The following is a 19,911-nucleotide window of genomic DNA, read 5'->3' on the forward strand; positions in this document are numbered from 1 at the left end:
TAGGGCAACAAAGCTAGAATGACATAATTATAAATCTGCTTAATGTTTCCATTAGACAACTACAAACAGAAATAAATGAGCGAGAACAAATATAATAAAAATAAAGACATAGGGGCAAATTCGAGAAGCGCTAACGCTAGCGCAAATTCGCCAGTGTGACGTCATTTCGTTACTTCGCCGATTTGCTAACGGGTGCTGGTGTAAATTCGCTAGTGAAGTCGACCTACTCTAGGCTACTTCGCACCCTTACGCCAGGCGAAGTTGCGCTATGGCGAAGGGACGGAACTACGCTAATTCACTAACTTGCGCATTTTACTGAACGCTACATCTTGCGCCAGACTTGCCTTCGCCACTTCAGACCAGGCGAAGTGCAATAGAGTAGATAGGGCTTGCTTCAAAAAAAGTTTACATTTTTTCTAAGTCCCAAAAAACGCTGGCGTCTTTTCCTTTTTTAAGGGAGATAGGCTGAAAAAGATCGTACATTTTTTTGGGGGTACCCTCCTTATCCCCTACATTTCCTAACGTATGGCACCTAAACTATACAGTGGGCTCATGTGTAGGGCAAAATAACAACTCTATTTTATTTTATGAAGCTTTCCCAGGCTTGTGTAGTGTAATGTATTTGCTGCTACATATACGTCCATTGTACTTTAACTTGGTGCCATTTGAATCTCCAATTCCTAAAGTCTAAAAAAAATATTTAAACATTAAATAAACCCAATGTTATTATTTTGCCTCCAATAAGGATTTATTATATCAGAGTTAGGATAAGGTACAAGGTACTGTTTTATTAAAGGGGTTGTTCATCTTTGAGTTACATTTTAGTATGTGTGATTATGGTTTTTGAGCTATATATCTTTTTTTTTTCAGCAGCTTGCCAGTTTGCAATTTCAGCAATCTGGTTGCTAGGGTCCAAATTACTCTGGCAACCCTGCATTGATGTGAATAAGAGACTGGAATATGAATAGGAGAGGGACTGAACAGAAAGATGAGCAATAAAAAATGCCAATAATAATACATTTGTAGCCTTACAGAGCATTTACGGTACAAAGTCAGTGATGAAGCAGAAGGTAAATAATTTAAAAACTAAAAAAAGAAAAAAATGACGACCAATTGAATAGTTGCTTAGCATTGGCCATTCTATAACATACTTAAAGTTAACCTAAAGGTGAACCACCTCTTTAATACATCCTTTTTAAAAAATTTAATTCTTTGATTAAAATGGAGCCTATAGGTGACGGCCTTCTGAGCTTTTTGGATAACGGATCCCATACCTGTACCGCCATTTTTTCAGAAAGGTTTCAGTTTTAGTCACTGCAGTAAGATTGTATTGATCTGTGAATCTATCCAAAGTAAATCAGCCTCACACCATGAGGCCAGCAAGTTCTGCAGGCAGTTTAGCGCCTCCCACTGCTTCATGTGGAGGTACAACCAACAATGAAACCTTCCTATTTCTGTGTAGATGTACAAGATTGGGCCATTGTCCTTATCAGCAGATCAGTACTATTTAGTCAGTATCAGACTACTGAAAGATTGCTTACCATAGAAAGACTAAAGGGGTCATATACCATACCTGGGGAGCAAGAAGATAACACAAAGAGGCTCAAATGCATGTCCCTTAGTTCTCACTAAAAGGAGAAGAAAAGTCATTTTATACTTGGGGGTGCCAAAAGTTTGGCAATTTCGTTCTACAGTTTATGGGATAAATTCACTAAGCGCCGAAGCGCCGAACGCTAGCGTTAATTCGCTAGTGTTTGGCATTTTCGTTACTGCGCAAATTCACTAACGAACGCTGGCGTAGTTTCGCTAGTGTTACTTCGCACCCTTACGCCAGGCGAATTTTCACTAGCGACGTAAGTACGCAAATTCACTAACTTGCGCAGTGTACTGAACGCTACCTTTTACGCTAGACTTCCTTCGCCACCTCAGACCTGGCGAAGCGCAATAGAGTAGATAGGGATTGTTTCAAAAAAATTCAAAATTTTTTCTAAGTCCCAAAAAACGCTGGCGTGTTTTCTACATTATGGGTGATAGGCTGAAAAAGATCGAAAAATTTTTTGGGGCTCCCCTCCTTCCCCCCGACATTTCCTGACTCATGGCAACTTACCTAGACAGTGGGCACATGTGTAGGGCAAAATAAAATTTTTATTTGATGATTTGAAGGTTTTCTTGGCATTTTTAGTGCTAATACATATTCCTCCATTGAAATTTGAATTTGGCGCCGTATGCAAATTAGCCTTCGCTAGCGTAACTTCGCTTTACATAGCGAATCAGCACTAGCGCAACTTCGCAACCTTACGCTACCCCTGAGCGCAACTTCGGATTTGCGGAGCGCTGGCGAAACTACGCCTGGCGAAGTGCGGCAAAGTGCGGCGAAGTTGCGCCTAGTGCAACTTCGCATCTTAGTGAATTTGCCCCTTTGCGTCTGGATCGCTCTGTGGTGCTCACTGGATGAACCCCAGGCCGTGCAGTTTTCTGCTGATAGGAGCACCGGCCTGGACTGTCAGGTAAGTAAATACATTCCCTTGAGGGTGTCTTGGGGGTGCATCATTTTATCCAAATGATGCACAAGTTAGAGGGTGGTGGGGGATGCCTATGTACTACCACTGTTCTAGGGTTGCCACAAAAACCGAATAAGGGGGCGGGATGATGGTATCATGTGCGAGCAGTGACATATGGGGGCAGGGTTGGACTGGGCCGGCGGGATACCGGGAAAAAACCCAGTAGGCCCAAGCCCTCATGGGCCCCCACCGGCCCAGACCTGCTCTGCGGCCCGGTGAGCCGCAAATGCATCAGTTCAACCCTGTATGGGGGTGTGGTAATGCGATTTGGGGGCATGTTTGCGCCTCATGTGAGTAGGGTTTTGGCAACACAGGTGGTTATAAGCCAGATAATTGTTTGGGTTTCACAAGGCTGAAACTCTAACAGGCAGTTTTGACCCAAACAGCCGTAAGAAAAAAACGAACTGTACAGGTAAAAAATGAAAAGACGGCAACCCTAACCTGCTCACAACATTCTGCTCATGAGCCACTATCCCATTTTTAGTCAATTGCCATCTTATGTTATAGGAGGTGGCAGGGAGGTGACGTTTTTCCATATCTCCGAAAGCCATGGCCACTCATAAATAATAGTTGATATTACAGACCAAATAAAGACACCACAGCATCCCATACAAATGTCTTATTCCGTTACATGTTGGGCATTGTTTCCATCCTTTTATGAACACAGTTTGACAACCCTATGTTACACATATTTAATGGTCCTTGTGCAGGAGACTTTAAACACAGCGCTAATTAAAATCAATCACTGAACTGTTTAAGTGAGCGATTAAAGGATGACTCCGAATCGAATGCCATGCCCTCATTTACATTTGATGCAAACATGAAGAAGGTGGGTAATTGGCCTAAATTACAGTTTCTTGAAGAAATCATTTTATGTTTAATTTTCTAAATGCACTTTTACCCTTCATCTTAAATGGAAGCTGCTTGACAGCCGCGTGACAACATAATAGTCTCCGAGCTAATGAATAGCATCTGAAATAGATCTGAAGATCAGCCAGTTATTTCTAAGGGGACTTTTAAGGGTCTCAGCTTCTGACCCTGGAGCCTGGACTTACAGTTAAAGAGAAAGAATAGCTCAATCCATTACCCTTCATGCGTATATTGGATTTTTGTCCTTTTTGTTTGATGCATTAGTCCACTCAAACGTAGCTGTTTTATGTCCCATGTATATGAATGATGTATTGTTTCCCGGGATGCTGCTGATCTCTAGCCAGAATAAAATCATTTACTCCAGACGTTTTCATATACATTTACAGGTTGTTATTATTTTTTCCCTAGAATATTTTTTGGGGAAACATGAGGACAATCCATGTGGTGGCTTTTGCTCTACCTTGATTGAGTGAGCCCATAATAATCCAACAAAAGACCCTTTTACTGGATAGACCCTGAGACCCTGCCCCGCCCCAGATGTCTGCTACAGACAAGAGATGCGGTCCTAATGTTGGCAAGGCTAAAGGTACACTTTACTGTCTTAATTAAAGATTCTGTACTAAAATACAGCATCAGAGAACCGAGGGGCAAATTCACTAAGCGCCGAAGCGCCGAACGCTAGCGTCAATTCGCTAGCGTTGGGCATTTTCGTTACTTCGCAAATTCACTAACAAACGCTGGCGTAGATTCGCTAGTGTTACTTCGCACCCTTACGCCTGGCGAATTTTCGCTACGGACGTAACTACTGAGTGTACTGAACGCTACCTTTTACGCTAGACTTCCTTCACCACCTCAGACCAGGCGAAGCGCAATAGAGTAGATAGGGATTGCTTAAAAAAAAGTCAAAATTTTTTCTAAGTCCCAAAAAACGCTGGCGTGTTTTCTACATTATGGGTGATAGGCTGAAAAAGATCGAAAAATTTTTGGGGCTCCCCTCCTTCCCCCCTACATTTCCTGACTCATGGCAACTTACCTATACAGTGGGCACATGTGTAGGGCAAAATAAAAATTTTATTTGATGTTTTGAAGGTTTTGTAGGCATTTGTAGTGCTGATACATATTCCTCCATTGAAATTTGAATTTGGCGCCGTATGCAAATGAACCATCGCTAGCGAAACTTCGCTTCGCTTGGCGAATCAACGCTAGCGCAATTTCGCAAACTTACGCTACCCCTGTGCGCAACTTCGGATTTTAGTGAATTTGCGAAGCGCTGGCGAAACTACGCCTGGCGAAGTGCGGCGAAGTTGCGCCTGGCGCAACTTCGAATCTTAGTGAATTTGCCCCCAAGTGCCTATGAAGAACTGGAACATGCTTTACCCGGTTCAACTCTTGCTGATAGAATTCCTCTTTTCAAGAGCTCACTGTAAGACGGTGCTTGGCTGGATAGTACTGGATAGACTGCAACAATCCAAGTAATGCCAGTGATTTAAGCGCAACATCATTGATGCCACAATGCTAATAAAATGAAGGCTGAACCCTATCCATGGCATGATCCTTGTAATAACTAAACCACTCAGGGGCGTAACTATAGAGGAAGCAGACCCTGCGGCTGCAGGGGGGCCCAGGAGGTATAGGGGCCCCACGAGGCCCTAATTCATTTACAATTTCAATAAATATTGGAGAAACAAGTCAACCTCTAAACATTTTGGGGGCCTGAAAAATAATTTGCTGTGGGGCCCAGTAATATCGAGTTACGCCACTGAAACCACTGCAGAACTGTAGATCTTATATAACTGGATGAACATGGATGGATTGTCTCCCTGACTTTGTGGGGATCTGCCTGAGAGTAAATGTGGTGAAAACAAAATATCTATTAAGGTTTTCATTAGGGATGCAACAAATCCAGGATTCTGCCTTTTTCTGCAGGAAAAAAAATGTTTTAACCGCGTGCTGGGTGTGAGGTTATCTTTCCCCCCTTCCTAAAGTAAATTAGAGTTCAGATTCTGCCTTTTTCTGCAGGATTCGGCTTAGTACAAGTGCCTGGCTGAACCGAATCCGAAAAAATCAGGGGGGACTTTTTGTCACACAATCAAGGAATTAAAAAATGTTTTAACCGCGTGCCGGGTGAGGTTATCTTTCCCCCTTCCTAATGTAAATTAGAGTTCAGATTCGGTTGAGTATTTGGCCGAATCTTTTCAGATGAATCCCAAAATAGTAGATTCTGTGCATCCTTATGTTTCATTCACCCTGGTCATGATCCAGGATGAATCCCCTACTGGACTTGTTGAGTAATCTTGAAAACGTTTCACCCACTTAGATGAGCGGTGAAAGGTTTTCAGGAAAACTCAGCAAGCCCAGTTTCTTTAGACATATTACAAAGAAATAATATAGATCTTAAGAACGTGTCGCTCACCAAACTCTTGGATGTTGCTCCCAGTGGCCTCAAAGCAGGTGTTTGTTTGTGAATTTTCAGGCTCAAGGGAAAGTTTTGGTTGCATAAAAAACAGCTGTACTGCCAAACAGAGTCTCCAGTTGGCTTCCAATCCATATAGGAATTACTAACAGCCAATCAAAGCCCTTAATTGGCAGCCCATGAACTTTTTTTGGATGCTTGTGTTGCTCTCCAATTTACATTTGAATGTGGCTCACAAAAAGGATGGCTCAGAATTGAATGCCATACCCTCAATTACATTTGATGCAAACATGAAGAAGGTGGGTAATTGGCCTAAATTACAGTTTCTTGAAGAAATCATTTTATGTTTAATTTTCTAAATGCACTTTTACCCTTCATCTTAAATGGAAGCTGCTTGACAACCAAACAAAAAGGTCAGGGACCGCTGCTATACTGTAGTTTGGATGAATGAAAACCTTCTTCCGCAAAGTCAGGGAGACAATCCAGCCATGCTGCTAATGTTAAGCTGGCCATAGATGTTGAGATTTTTAAAAGATTAGATCCTCATCGTGAGACCACGATTTTCTCGGGAAGATCGTACGAATTGACCATCAACTAAAAAGACCAATTTGCCAGGAAAACAAAGGGGAGCTGCCTGCTTGGTCCTGCAAACATAGATAGATTGCACTGGGACCGACAAAGATGTTTTGACCTGGCCGATCAATTTCCTGACAGATGTCGGCTGAAAAATCGTAAGATGTACGAACAATCGAATCCCACTAACCACACGATAATTTTGAAAAGATTGGTCGGACTTCCCTAAAATCGGTCGTTCGGCAAGAAGAATCGTCGCGTCTATGGGGAGCTTTATATAAAAGTATAGTCTAAATACTTATCTCTACTAAATACTGCAACTATTGCAACCTACATAGAAAGCAGTTACTATCTTGTATACATTACTCTGGATTCAAACATAGAATTACAAAGGCATTTTTAACGTTTTCTGGAACTGCTAAATTAAAAAAAATCAATTCCAAGAGGCAGTAGGGGAACTACCGGTTGCATATCACTCTATCAAGTTATGGAAATATTAATTTGTCTGTTTGTGAGAAAGGATACTTATTAAACAAAATATATCCTTTACCTTGTATGATATCTGGTGGCTTTGCCATGCACTGATTCTTTCTCTGGTATGGAAAAGCTATAACGTTACATTGTATAATAATTGACATATAATACCGATTATAAAGTATGGGTTTAAAGTAGTGCAGCTTGGGCATTCTCCTTGTGACCCCAGCACCAGATGCCCCTTGCTTGACAAATGCACAAATGACATACAACTCCCAGAATCCCACTGACAGCTAAAGACTCCCTTGTAAATAACTTTTTAAGAAGTAGTAAAATCAAAACCTACCGTGACATTTTCGATGTGCCATACACAGGCTGTGTTCTCTTAAAGCACCCCTCTCCGCTTTTGTGCCGTGTTAGACACCCGTCTGTACTCTAACACCCTTAGCAGAACAAGTAAAGAATGCTGCTTGCGTTTTCTCCCATAATATAAACAGGTAATATACGAGGGCCGTGTCTTACTTAAAACTTCCTCATATCTTCCAGTTAATGATTAGATCTATTCCAGTTATTCCTGAGCCAGCACAAAGTGGGAAATATTTTGTCAAAGGTGAAGACTGGAGCAGAGACAGCTGGTTAGTGAAAGACCTACTTGTGTGAGCTCAAGGAATCAAACCTTGTTTCAACCGTTTAGAAGTGAAAGGAAAGTGTCACTTTTGACCTGATTTTTTTTTGAAAAAAAAAATGGGAAAAGGTTTCAACCTCCTCCTTTCAAAACAGAGAGATATTGAATCACCATTAACTAACTCCACGGCTGCATAGAAACTGCTGCAGTCTGCAGGACACCTTTGTGTCAGCTTTTCAACAACTTTACAGATGGGGATTCAGAATGTGTCCATTTATTTAGGTTTGGGGGTTATTATTATTAAGGAGGGATTATATTCAATGTCTTTCTGTATTTCTTGTTTCCATAGATAGTAAATATTATTAATATGTACAAAGCACCAACATATTCCGCATTTAGTGGTGGGTGAATTTATTCGCCAGCGATTCGCCGCCAGCGAATAAATTCACGAAACTGACGCAAAAATTCGCCAGTGTTTTGTGAATTTTACTCCGTTCCACGAATTTACCACGAAATTCAAGGAATGGAGAAAAATTCACGAAACGGCGCCAGCGTCGTTTTTTGGCAAAGCAAAGCGTCCCAAATTCACCCATCACTATCCGCATACACTGTACAATAATACATGGGTATATCCACTGAACATACAAACAACAACCAATAACCTATACACGAGGTAAAAAATGACCCTGGCAAAAAGAACCAACAATGTAAAAGGAGAGGGGGTTAAGACACTCCCCCATATGCAATAAAAGGCACTAAGTTTGCCCCGGAGCAGTAACCCATAGCAACCAATAGGATCTTTGTTTTTAAACATGTGATCAGTAAATTCTACCAATTGATTGGTTGCTATCAGTGTCAGACTGGCCCACCGGGATACCAGGAAAACTCCCGGTGGGCCCAGGTATCAGTGGGCCCTTGTGCTGCTAAACATTTGGACTATTTCATGGCCATTTCCTATTTCTATAAGAACAATGAGGTTAAATAGATGGAATAATAGATTATAGTATGTAAAGAAAAGAGACTAGGAGAATAGAGGCTAAGTGAGGAGAGGAAGAATAATAGTACTGAGGGTGGTCTAAGGTTTTTTGGTGGGCAACACTGGTTGCTATGAGTTACTGCTCCTGGGCAAAACTTAGTGCCTTTTATTACATAACCCCAATGCGGGAATATAGATATAATAATAACGAAATGTTGTTTCTATTGCCAGCAGTGAAGAATGACATTACTTAGACAAGCAATATGACACTACATGTGTAGGACCGGTTATACAGAATACTTGACCTGGTTTCTTTCCTTATTTTGGATCACCATACCTTACATCTGCTAAAAATAATTTAAACATTAATTTAACCCAGTAGGGTTGTTTTGCTTCCAATAAGGATTAATTATATCTTAGTTGGGATCAAGTACAAGCTGCTGTTTTATTATTATAGAGATAAAGGAAATCATGATTTGAGGTATTTGCTTAATATTGCCTGTATGGGAGATGGCCTTCCCATAATTCAGAGTTTTCTGGAAATAACAGGTTTCCAGAAAACGGATCCCATATCTGTATTACGTATAATATGCATATTAGCAGTAAGCTATATCCACATAGCCTGCAGTCTAAGTAAATATTAATAAAACATTTAAGTGGCGTAGGAATAGGGAATAAGGAATACTTTCCTTTAAGTAATGTGAGCCAATCAAGAGTTAGTACAGAGTCTTAATGACTAACTGCTTATGAATCTCTCCTGAGAGCCTTTTCTTGCTGTCCCCTTCGTTCTACCTCTTTTCAATGTACAGTAGAACCCCCATTTTACATTTTTCAGGGGACCAGAAAAAAATGGTGTAAAATCCAGGAAAATATAAAATGTATTATGCATAAAATATAGGTGGGACCACAAAACAATAATGTAAAATAAGGGAAAAATTAAAATGAGGGGATGTAAAATGGGGGTTCTACTGTATGTATCTCGTATTTACTTCTTGTACTTATCCTCTTATACTTCCCACGGGTAATATCCTATCACCATACTTCCCCTTCCCTCTGTGTGTTTGTCTCCCACCTCCTGGCTTGCTGCTTTAGCTTTGCCTCCCCTCTACCCCCTCTAGAACCCCAAACTATCTATAATGGACCCCTTCCACTTCCTTTCTCAGCACCCCCTAAAACTTCTCTTCTAGATGCTTGAACATTGCAGGTTTCTTTAAACACACATCATATAAACAAGCCAACACGTTAAAAAAACACAGTTTATAAATAAAGCCTTTGCAAGAAAAATATATTTCTAACATTAAGTGCCCTTGAATAATGCCACATTGAAACACTGCCATTGTTATTGCTACAGTTTTATCCCTCTGGAGTTTACATTGAAACTATTAGTACATTACCCTTGTAGCGCAATAAAAGCTGGAGGGTCGCATGTCCCTGATTTGATACTTATATGTTATGATTGGATAGCACATTTATTTAAAGCTCTTGTTGGATCACAGAGATTTTTTTTATCCTATGGGTCTATTTAAGAACACGTCCGTTAAATGCCTTTATTTAACATTCATCCCAAAGCCGCCACTTCCAGCTGCTAAAATTCTTGGTAACCTTTTTCGTCTCTGTTCAGCTTGTTAATGCTGTATAAATGCCCTAAGGTCTCGGCACTTTCTGTTTCCTGATAGGACAGCGCCTATTCATGTCTTTAAATAATGTCAAGTATCCTTTCTAGTGGTGAATGTTTGACTGCACTGTTTTCTCTTTTATCTGTGCTTTTCCCCCCCTCCTCTTAAGTCTTGGAAGCTGTTTTTTGATGACTCACACGCACACCGACAGGACAAAAATTATATATCACAAACAGCTGAAAATCCCTTGATTACTATTATAGATGTGCCAAGAATGAATGCAAAGCAACAGGTGAGAAGGACAATGTGATGGTGTGATTGCCGGGGACCATCATTTATAGCTGTAAAACTGCCTTGATAAAGTTTTAAGATCAGTTGTAAGTTTTTACAACAGCTCAGCAAAGCCTACGTCTCTCAAATACCCACTACATCAAAAATATTTTTTGGGGGGGGGAATATTTTTTACAGAATATACAACTCTAATTTATAACATAAACAAGGTCACTGTATTCGACACTCATTATGATTCAGATCCAGCTTTACTGAAAGCTGGCAGATTTTGGGATGCGTTGTATAACAATTATACTCCAAAGAGTAAATAAAAGGGTAGAGGTGTGCAGTGCTGTCCTTGTCAAAGCCCACCCTTTATTTAATGCCTAGCACTAATACACTTTGAGCCCACTGAAACTTCTAGTGGATTATTGCTTTCTGACATAGAAGAGGTTCTTCTGTACAATGAGGAGAAGGTGGAAGCAGCCCTATTTGCACTCTAACTTCAGACTATGCAGGTAAGATGGGGTTATTATGTAATAAAAGGCAATACGTTTGCCCAGGTGCAGTAACCTATAGCAACCAATCCGCAGACAGCATGTACTGGTCACCTGTTGAAAATAGGGATCCACCAAATCCACAACATTAACTTCCTTGTTTGTATGATAAAAAGTCATGTGATTCGGTTCAGCCAGGCACTTAGATTCATCCGAATCCTGCTGAAAAAGGCAGAATCCAAAACCGAATCCTGGATTTGGTGCATCCATAGCTGAAAAGCAAACAACTTCTGATCTGACTGGTTGCTATGGGTCCCTGCTCCTGGGCAAACGTAATGCCTTTGATAAGATAGGGGGGTTATTCTGTAACTATGGTGTAAAATATACAATGGCCCCATAGGATTAAAAGTGATCCTGAGGCCTATCTAAATGTAGGATTTTCTGTTACGAGTTGCGAGTTACGAGTTGCCAATTAACAAATGTAGGTTGGGCACCACCTGATGTATTGGCTGAAAATTTTGAGGGGAGTTGGGAGGCACTTCTATAGTTGCAACCACTGGTCTAGCAGACTTCACTAGGGGTGAGATTTACTCTTTGCGTGTTGGTGGTCATTGGTGGCCAAATTAGGCTAAGATTTGCTAGTTTGAAAACCATGTCAAAAAGGCTTTCCAAGTATTACCAGCTTAACACATAGCAGGGGACAATTGACCCTAGAGCGAGCCCCAAAGGGCTCATTTGGGAAGTACTTGCACCCCCCAGTTTGCTGCTGGATTGAATATTGGATAAGAATGCCTTTGGGCAGGTGGTAAGAACGGGGCCCAGATGTGGACTGCACCTCCTGCCACTCTGTACCTTGCACCTCTGACACACAAAGTACGGGGTGGGAAGGGTGACACCCATGTGTCTTAACCTGCCCAAAAAAGAGTGCAGAGGCCTGGGACTATTTGCACAATTCTCCATGCAGGGCTGGATTTCATGAGCGGGCAGCTCTAGTGGCCGCCTGCACTACGTCTACTCGAGCGAGGAGTATGGAGGAGGAGCTAGAGCACTGGGGAGCTGAGCATTGTGCAAATAGTCCCAGTGAGAAAGCGGCAGGAACAGCTATTACTTTGCGACCCTAGGCCCGGGCCTTTGTAGCCTTAAAACAAATCCGGGCCTGGCTCCATGCTGTAGACAGAAAAAACTGGCTGATTGTGGCCTTTTTTTTTTTTTTTTAAAAAAATTGCTGTAAATAAGCCCTATGAGCCCTTACACACAAGAAGAAGTTTGTGGTGGACCTTTCATCATAAGGAAAATGCAGTTAGTTTGTAATGACTGTGCCGCAGGGAAGCATTGAACATAAGTGGAACACATGCAGGATCCACCGCAGAAAGAGATGCTTGTGTGCAACAGCCCTAACTCTGCTGAATTAAGGTGACTTGGCTTATGGTTAACCAAAGAGGTCAACACTTGCTAAATTAGCTTGAAAGTGGCAGAAAGTTCCCCTATCCTTTATTTTACCTTGTGACTCCTTACATGAGGTTTATGAATAATTCAAGTGCTTCTGATGAAGTGTTTAAAGTACTTTAAGAACCACGAGTGGGTACTTGCCAAGATTTACTTCAACCCCAGAAAATGTGTCAGGCTTTTAACAAGTTCTCCAAGCTCTGTCATTTCCATGTTAATATAGAGACACAAAGGGGCACATTTACTTAGGGTAGAATATCGAGGGTTAATTAACCCTCGATATTCGACCGTCAAAGTAATATCCGTCGACTTCGGATATCGAAGTTGAAGGATTTACTGCATTTCCTTCGTTCGTACGATCGAAGGAAAAATCGTTCGATTAAATCCTTCGAATCGAACGATTCGAAGGATTTTAATCCATCGATCGAACAATTTTCCTTCGATCAAAAAAATCTAGGAAAGAACTTCCCCATAGGCTAACAATGATGCTTGGTAGGTTTTAGGTGGCGAAGTAGGGGGTCGAAGATTTTTTAAAGAGACAGTGTAGGGGGTCGAAGTTTTTTTTAAAGAGACAGTACTTCGACTATCGAAAAATAGTCTAACAATTTTTAGTTCGAATCGTTTGATTCGAAGTCGTAGTTAAAGGTCGAAGTAGCCAATTTGATGGTCGAAGTAGCCAAAAAAGTAAAAAGTATTTTTTATTCTATTCCTTCACTCGAGCTAAGTAAATGTGCCCCATAGAAGGGCAATGTACATGCTGTGATAGGTCTAAATGCTTTAATTGGCCCTGATAGCTGCTGGGAGTTGTATTAATCCTCATGGCAGAAGGCCCTCTGATTCCCTCCTAGTTGTTGTTGCAATCCACTCCCAGGAGCAATCATGAAAGGGTTTAGGTGTTGTTCAATTACATCAGTATGAAGTTAGAATTCCTTCCTGCACTAAGTGACTTGATACATTAGTAAATGACAGGTAAGTTTATTGGCAATAATTCTGATTATTACTAATGCAGGCAATGAACAAGGAATTTCAAATGTGCTGTTACAAGCCTGAGCTTTATTAGATCGGAGGCCCTCAAAGACTTTAATAATATTGTCCGTGGTAATTGCAGCACACAGGCATCTGGAGGTAGTTCTGAAGAGGATATTAAAGGATTATAATAGTGTGCTGTGATTAGTAGAATGGGTGTATTGGTTGATAACTTTTAATAACTCAGAAAAGCAGAGCGGGGCTTTAAAGGGGCATTTGCACCCAATTTGCTTAAACAAAAAAAAAATATTTTAAGCAATTTTCCAATATACATTATTAAATGTATGCATAACTGAAAGCAGTGTATGTGGGCCCTTAGCTGTTCTTTGCACTACTGGTTCTGACTACAGTTACCCTTGGTGCAGCAGTTACTTCTTGTGGCAGCAAATACTTCAGTTCATACAGCACCCTTTTATTTTCTGTAATTAACAGACCGCTTTAAGCTGGCACTGTCCTTACTGAATATTCTTTCCACTGCCAAACTTTCTATTTACAGTACATGGTAGAGGAGGAAAAGGGCTGACTATAATTATTAATAAAATCATTAGGATGGATTTTTGCTTCTTTTGCAAAGTTCTTCCACTTTGATATGGCTTTGCAAAAATCATACATCCCCCATATAAGTAAGTCTGTTCCACATTTCCTGTTCCATTTTTTATGTCCATTTTTCAAATTGTAGTAGAGCTGTTAATGCTGTCTGCTGGTTGGTTGATATGGGTTCAAACATTTCTGTAAAGTAAAGAACTCATGATATAATTGTATAAATAATTTGAAGACCACAGACCCCTATTAATTGCAGTCAGTAGGAGATATCTTCATTCATAACAGCAGTATGATTTTTTTTATATGAAAACAAATATGCAACTAAGTATGACCATGCTCTAAAGAGTCAATTATTGCCAAATGTTATACAGACACCGGTACATATATCCTACAAGTTAGGAATGTCATATCAAATTGAAAGCAGCTTAGCTTTAAATAGCTTTAAATAGCATGTACCTGTTGTGCAAGCTAGGCCAAGCTTCCGATTGTTGACCATAACCAGTTACTCTTTGAATACATCCTCTATTTGCATTAAAGCCCACATGCATACTTATATACACAATGTATACAGCATGAGATCTATTATCCAGAAGCTTTTATTCTGTAATTTGGATCGCCACACCTTTAGTCTACGTAAAAACATTTAAAGATTCAATAAACCCCCAATGGGATTGTTTTGCCACCAATATGGATTCATGAAGCTTAGTTACCATCAAGTACAAGCTACTGATTTAGTATTAAAGACAAAAGATTGACTCTATGGGAGATGGCCTTCCCATAATTCATAGCATTCTGGGTATCGGGTTTCTGAATAAGAGATCCTATAGCTATATAGGAAGTTACACAAGTAAGTGCTGGGAATTTTGATATTCTTATAAATTATGGGGGGGTAGATAATTCTTTTGTATTATTAAAAATAATGAAGTCCCTACTGTAAAATGTGAAGATATTAGATGCCACCGTGGACCTCCATGACTGGTATTAAAAAACTTGGCCTTTAGCATCATGTATAACACGTAGGGGCCAATTCACCAAGCTCGAGTGAAGGATTCAAAGTAAAAAAACGTTGAATTTCGAAGTGTTTTTTGGGCTACTTCGACCATCGAATGGGCTACTTCGACTACGACTACGACTTCGAATCGAAGGATTCGAACTAAAAATCGTTCGACTGTTCGACCATTCGATAGTCGAAGTACTGTCTCTTTAAGAAAAAACTTTGACCCCCTAGTTCGCCATCTAAAACCTACCGAACCCAATGTTAGCCTATGGTTTTGGTTTTGGTCGAAGGATAATCCTTCGATCGATCGTTGGATTAAAATCCTTCGAATCGTTCGATTCGAAGGATTTAATCGTTCGATCGAAGGATTTAATCGTTCGATCGAAGGATTATTCCTTCGATCGTTCGATCGAACTATTTGCGAAGTCAAAGGATTTTAATTAACCCTCGATATTCGACCCTTGGTGAATTCGCCCCGTATTGTCCATTTTAGTACAGAGAGAGGGAACAACTGAGCGATAAAGAAGATATAATTCATATACAGGTATGGGATCTGTTATCCAGAATACTCGGAATCCGGAGTCTTACAGATAACGGATCTTCCTACCTTCCATAAAGAATTAATTATATTTTAGTTGGGATCAAGTACAAGCTAGTGTTTTATTATTACAGAGAAAAAGGAAATCATTTTTAAAAATGTGGATTTCTTTGTCTATAAAGTCTATGGGAGACGGCCTTTCTGTAATTCAGAGCTTTCTGGAAAATGGGTTTCCAGATAACGGATCCCATACCTGTACATGTACCCGTATTTGACAGATTGTACAGTATATAGTAAGAGGCACAGGAGGAAGTTATTTCTCTTTATCTGTCTGGATTCTCTATGCTCTACCAACTATTCTTGTACAAAGCAGTGAGAAAAAGTGAATGATAATATGCAAAGTACAACAACAAATAGTATAAAAATAAAATGACTTACGGTTGGAAGAGTATGTTGAATTTATTCAGCTCTCTCTCTGTCATATTCTAAAAATGATATTAAATATGTGTTAGCATTAAAGAATGATGGTCCATATTGTGTATAACGGTTCATTATTTTTTGTACAATTGAACTGCAAGGCTGCTTTTTTTTATATATACCATATGGTTCTTAAGAGCCGGTGTCACAGGACAGCTTATAAGGCTTTGGCACATGCCGGTAAAACCACAATGATCAACACCCTCTCCACCTGCAGCAGCTTCCAGATCAAATGAATGGCTGTTCCGATGGAAGGAATTCATACTGCAGGGGGTTTTGAGGTGTAGTCACTTGGGAATTCACACTTCAGTATTACCAGAACGGTAGCTCCAGTATCTTCCATAGCCAAACCATTACTCTTTTATCTGAACTGGAAGCTTCTGCTGGTGGGCAGACCTGTAAGCCACTTTCCTAATTATGTAGCCCAGTTTTTTGGATACTGGTTACCAATGGTCTGATCTGCCTGATAAACTTAACTGCTGACCAGGCAAATCACTGACCAATTTGACTTCATGAACTGATACCAAGCTTGGGCAATACAAGCCCTGATCAGATTGATCTGGCATTCCTCTGGATCAAAACGTGGCCAACTATATCTGTCTGTATGTTCTCAGATTTATAATTAAATAATACAGAAGAGCCATGAATATCCTGTAAATAATATTCTTATAAATGGTGCTTAGTGATGTCATCAGTTATAATTGGCGTTTAGTGATTATGACTCACTGAAACATATTTGTTATAACAAATAATGTACCCCCTGTTGTAATATATGAGTTTATCATATTAGAAGCCACTTAGGAGTGCTAACAACTGTATAAAAACAAATCAACTTTCAGAATTGTGCCTTTATATGGCATGGGACTCATTGGTGACTAATAAAATCGATATATTTTACAATAGGGGGGTACAATATTGATTATTCATTATATAAATTTGAGATTGCTGAGAGGTGCTGTGTCTAATACATCCCAAAATACAAAGACTGCTGCTAAGACTGCTAAATGAATATAGTGCAGGTATTAGATCTATTATCCAGAATGTTGGGACCCAGGGTTTCTATAATTTGGATTTCTATACACATTTAAACAGTTAATAAATCCAGTACCATTGTTTTGCCACCAATATGAATTCATGCAGCTTAGTTACCATCAAGTACAGGTACGGAACCTATTATCCAGAATGCTTGGGACCTGGAGTTTTCTGGGTCAGAAATGTTTCCATAATTTGGATTTCCATACATGTGAGTGTGCTTAAAATGAATTTAAACATTAGACATCAAATAAACCCAATAGGATCAAATAAGTATTAATAGGGAAATATACAGTATGATGGACTGCTAAGACTTTTAAATAAGTTTATATGGGTGTTTAAAAAAAAGAATTTGTGTTTCATGTTCATTTTCAAAGGACTTTTAATATACAGCTTTTTATGTCTGGGTGACATGTCCCCTTTAATTAAATCTTAATTTGGATCAAGTAAAAGGTACTGTTACAGAGAAAAAGGAAATCAATTTTAAAAATCTAACTAGAGTCTATGGGAGATGGCCTTCTCGTATTTTGGAGCATTCTCGATACCCATACCTGTACAAGGTACTGTTTTTTTATTACAGAGAAAAATTTAAATATTAATTATTTTTTAAAATGCAGTCAGTGGGAGATGGGCAGCCTTCCCTGGATAACAGGTTTGTGGATAAGGGAGACCATACCTGTATGTATATACGTATATATATACAGCACATATATATGGTTAAACATCTTGAGAAAGGTCCCAGATCATGGACCGAAACGTTGATGTATTTTAATGCTTTATGATTAACAAACAGCGATTTCTGTAGGAGTGTGTGCAACAGCAGTATCTTCTACATTTTCCAATTGAGCACAGCACCCGCAACAACTAATGTCTAATTAAGTAAAGAAGAGCGTGTGCGGACCACACTGAACATTTATATATACATATGTATAGTCAAATACAAGAGTCCTCTGCACTCAACCCATTATCAATATATTTAAGACAGAGACATTTTGTGCATACTGCTACTGAAAAATGCCTTACCCTTTAAACAAAACAGGGATTATTTGTCCTTATATTGCAATATATTTAAGATGGCCAGATATGGGATGACTGACGTAGTTGGCCATCTTAAATATATTGCAATATATGGACATCCACGATGGACCGCTTCCTCCATCGTGGATACCCACTACATGAACTCATGGACAGTTACTACAAAGCTACTCAATTCACACAAACTGAGTTGCTATACCCTATTCATGATTCTAATCCTGCATCTTTGGGAGTCAACAAGCAGGACCGTCTCACTTTTCTCACTACTTTCTCCCCCAACATAAAGTCCTTTACACAAGCAATACATGACCACTGGACCCTTGTACAAAAAGATAAGTCTTTACCATCATCTTTTAAATCACCACCACGCGTTGCCTTTAGGAGGGGCAAGATGCAGGATTAGAATCATGAATAGGGTATAGCAACTCAGTTTGTGTGAATTGAGTAGCTTTGTAGTAACTGTCCATGAGTTCATGTAGTGGGTATCCACGATGGAGGAAGCGGTCCACGAGTTCATCTAATTGAAGATGAAGTTGTGTGGAATCTGTGTTGTTTCTGACCGTCCGCAACATTTGTGAATACGGGATGCTTCTTAGGAGGTGTGGTGGATGGCAAGATGAATGATGTAATAGGGTATTTCTATCGGTGTCCTTGCGGAAAATGGTAGTAGAAAGATGTTTACCTCGTTTCAACAGTAGAATATCTAAGAATGGAATTTGATCTGGGTCAATATGTGCTGTAAATTTGATGGGAGATGGCAGTGCATTGAGGTCACTAATCATCTTGTTGAATTGAGCTATCGTCCCGCTCCATAAAATGAGGAGATCGTCAATAAAACGCCAAATTCTGTAGATGTAGGGACCAAACCGGGGAAGGATATGTTGTTGTTCATAATATGCCATATACAGGTTGGCAAAGGCTGGTGCAACATTAGAGCCCATGCTGGTGCCACTTTGTTGTAGATAGTAGCACTGTTCAAATTTAAAGTAGTTAAGTTTGAGGCATAAACCCAGGAGGTCCATGAGAAATTCGGAATTTGGGCGCTTGGAATCTGGATCCAGGAGTAAGGTTTGGCGTACTTTCTCAATACCCTCATCAGTAGGAATTACGGTGTAGAGGGAAGTGACATCTATGGTTGCCAGGAGAATTTGTTCAGGTACTGGTTGGCATTCATCCAATTTCACCAGGAGGTCACTTGTGTCCTTAAGGTATGTTGGTGTCTTCTGCACAAGGGGTTGGAGGAAGTAGTCAACATAAATTGCTAGAGATTGTAGTATGGAACCGCGTGCACTCACAATAGGGCGGCCTGGAGGATTAGAGAGAGTTTTATGTATCTTGGGTAAGGTATATAGTATGGGAACCACCGGGTGTTTTGTGACTAGAAAAGCATGGGTAGACTCGGAAATGAAACCTTGGGCTAGGGCTGTTTGGAGTGTGGCATCGACTCTCTTTTTGAAGTTTGGTGTGGGGTCCGAAGTGAGTTTTTTATATACCGTTGTGTCGCTTAGCTGTCTGAGAATTTCGGCCCTGTAATCAGCATAATTCAATATCACGACTCCTCCACCTTTGTCGGCCGGTCGGATGACAATATTGGGATTAGCTGCCATGGAGGAAATTGCTTCTTTCTCTGTTCGTGTGATATTCGGCCAGGTTTTGGAGATCCTTGGTTTAAGTGCTTCATCCATAAGTAAACGGGTAAATGCTGCTATAGATTTCGGAGTGTTTTGTGGTTCAAAATTGCTCTTAGCTCGAAAGTGTGTATAGTCTTTGGTGGACTGTACTCTGAAGTGGTCCTTCAATTTCATACTCCTCTGGAACCTGTGAATGTCTATCATGAGGTCCAGCTGTTTTATGTTGGCTGTAGGGACAAATGACAGTCCTTTAGATAAGACTTGTAGTTCAGTGTGGTTTAGTGGATGGTCGCTCAAATTAAAAACTACTT

General features: G+C 40.1%; 1 protein-coding gene across 6 annotated transcripts in view; it reads right to left on the reverse strand.

Moving 5' to 3' along the window:
- Nucleotides 1-19,911, reverse strand: part of blnk.L (B cell linker L homeolog) — a 163,774-nt gene that overhangs the window by 92,810 nt on the left and 51,053 nt on the right. For 4 of the 6 annotated variants that reach the window (XM_041568410.1, XM_041568408.1, XM_041568409.1 and 1 more), the window contains exon 3: nt 15,864-15,910. In XM_041568410.1, the coding sequence (XP_041424344.1) occupies nt 15,864-15,910 (47 nt within the window). Of the gene's footprint in view, nt 1-7,237; nt 7,361-15,863; nt 15,911-19,911 lie in introns of those variants that run through there. The other 2 variants (XM_041568411.1, XM_041568412.1) reach the window with 2 other exon arrangements.

Source organism: Xenopus laevis, chromosome 7L (genome assembly GCF_017654675.1).
Source record: "Xenopus laevis strain J_2021 chromosome 7L, Xenopus_laevis_v10.1, whole genome shotgun sequence".
Lineage (NCBI taxonomy): Eukaryota > Metazoa > Chordata > Amphibia > Anura > Pipidae > Xenopus > Xenopus laevis.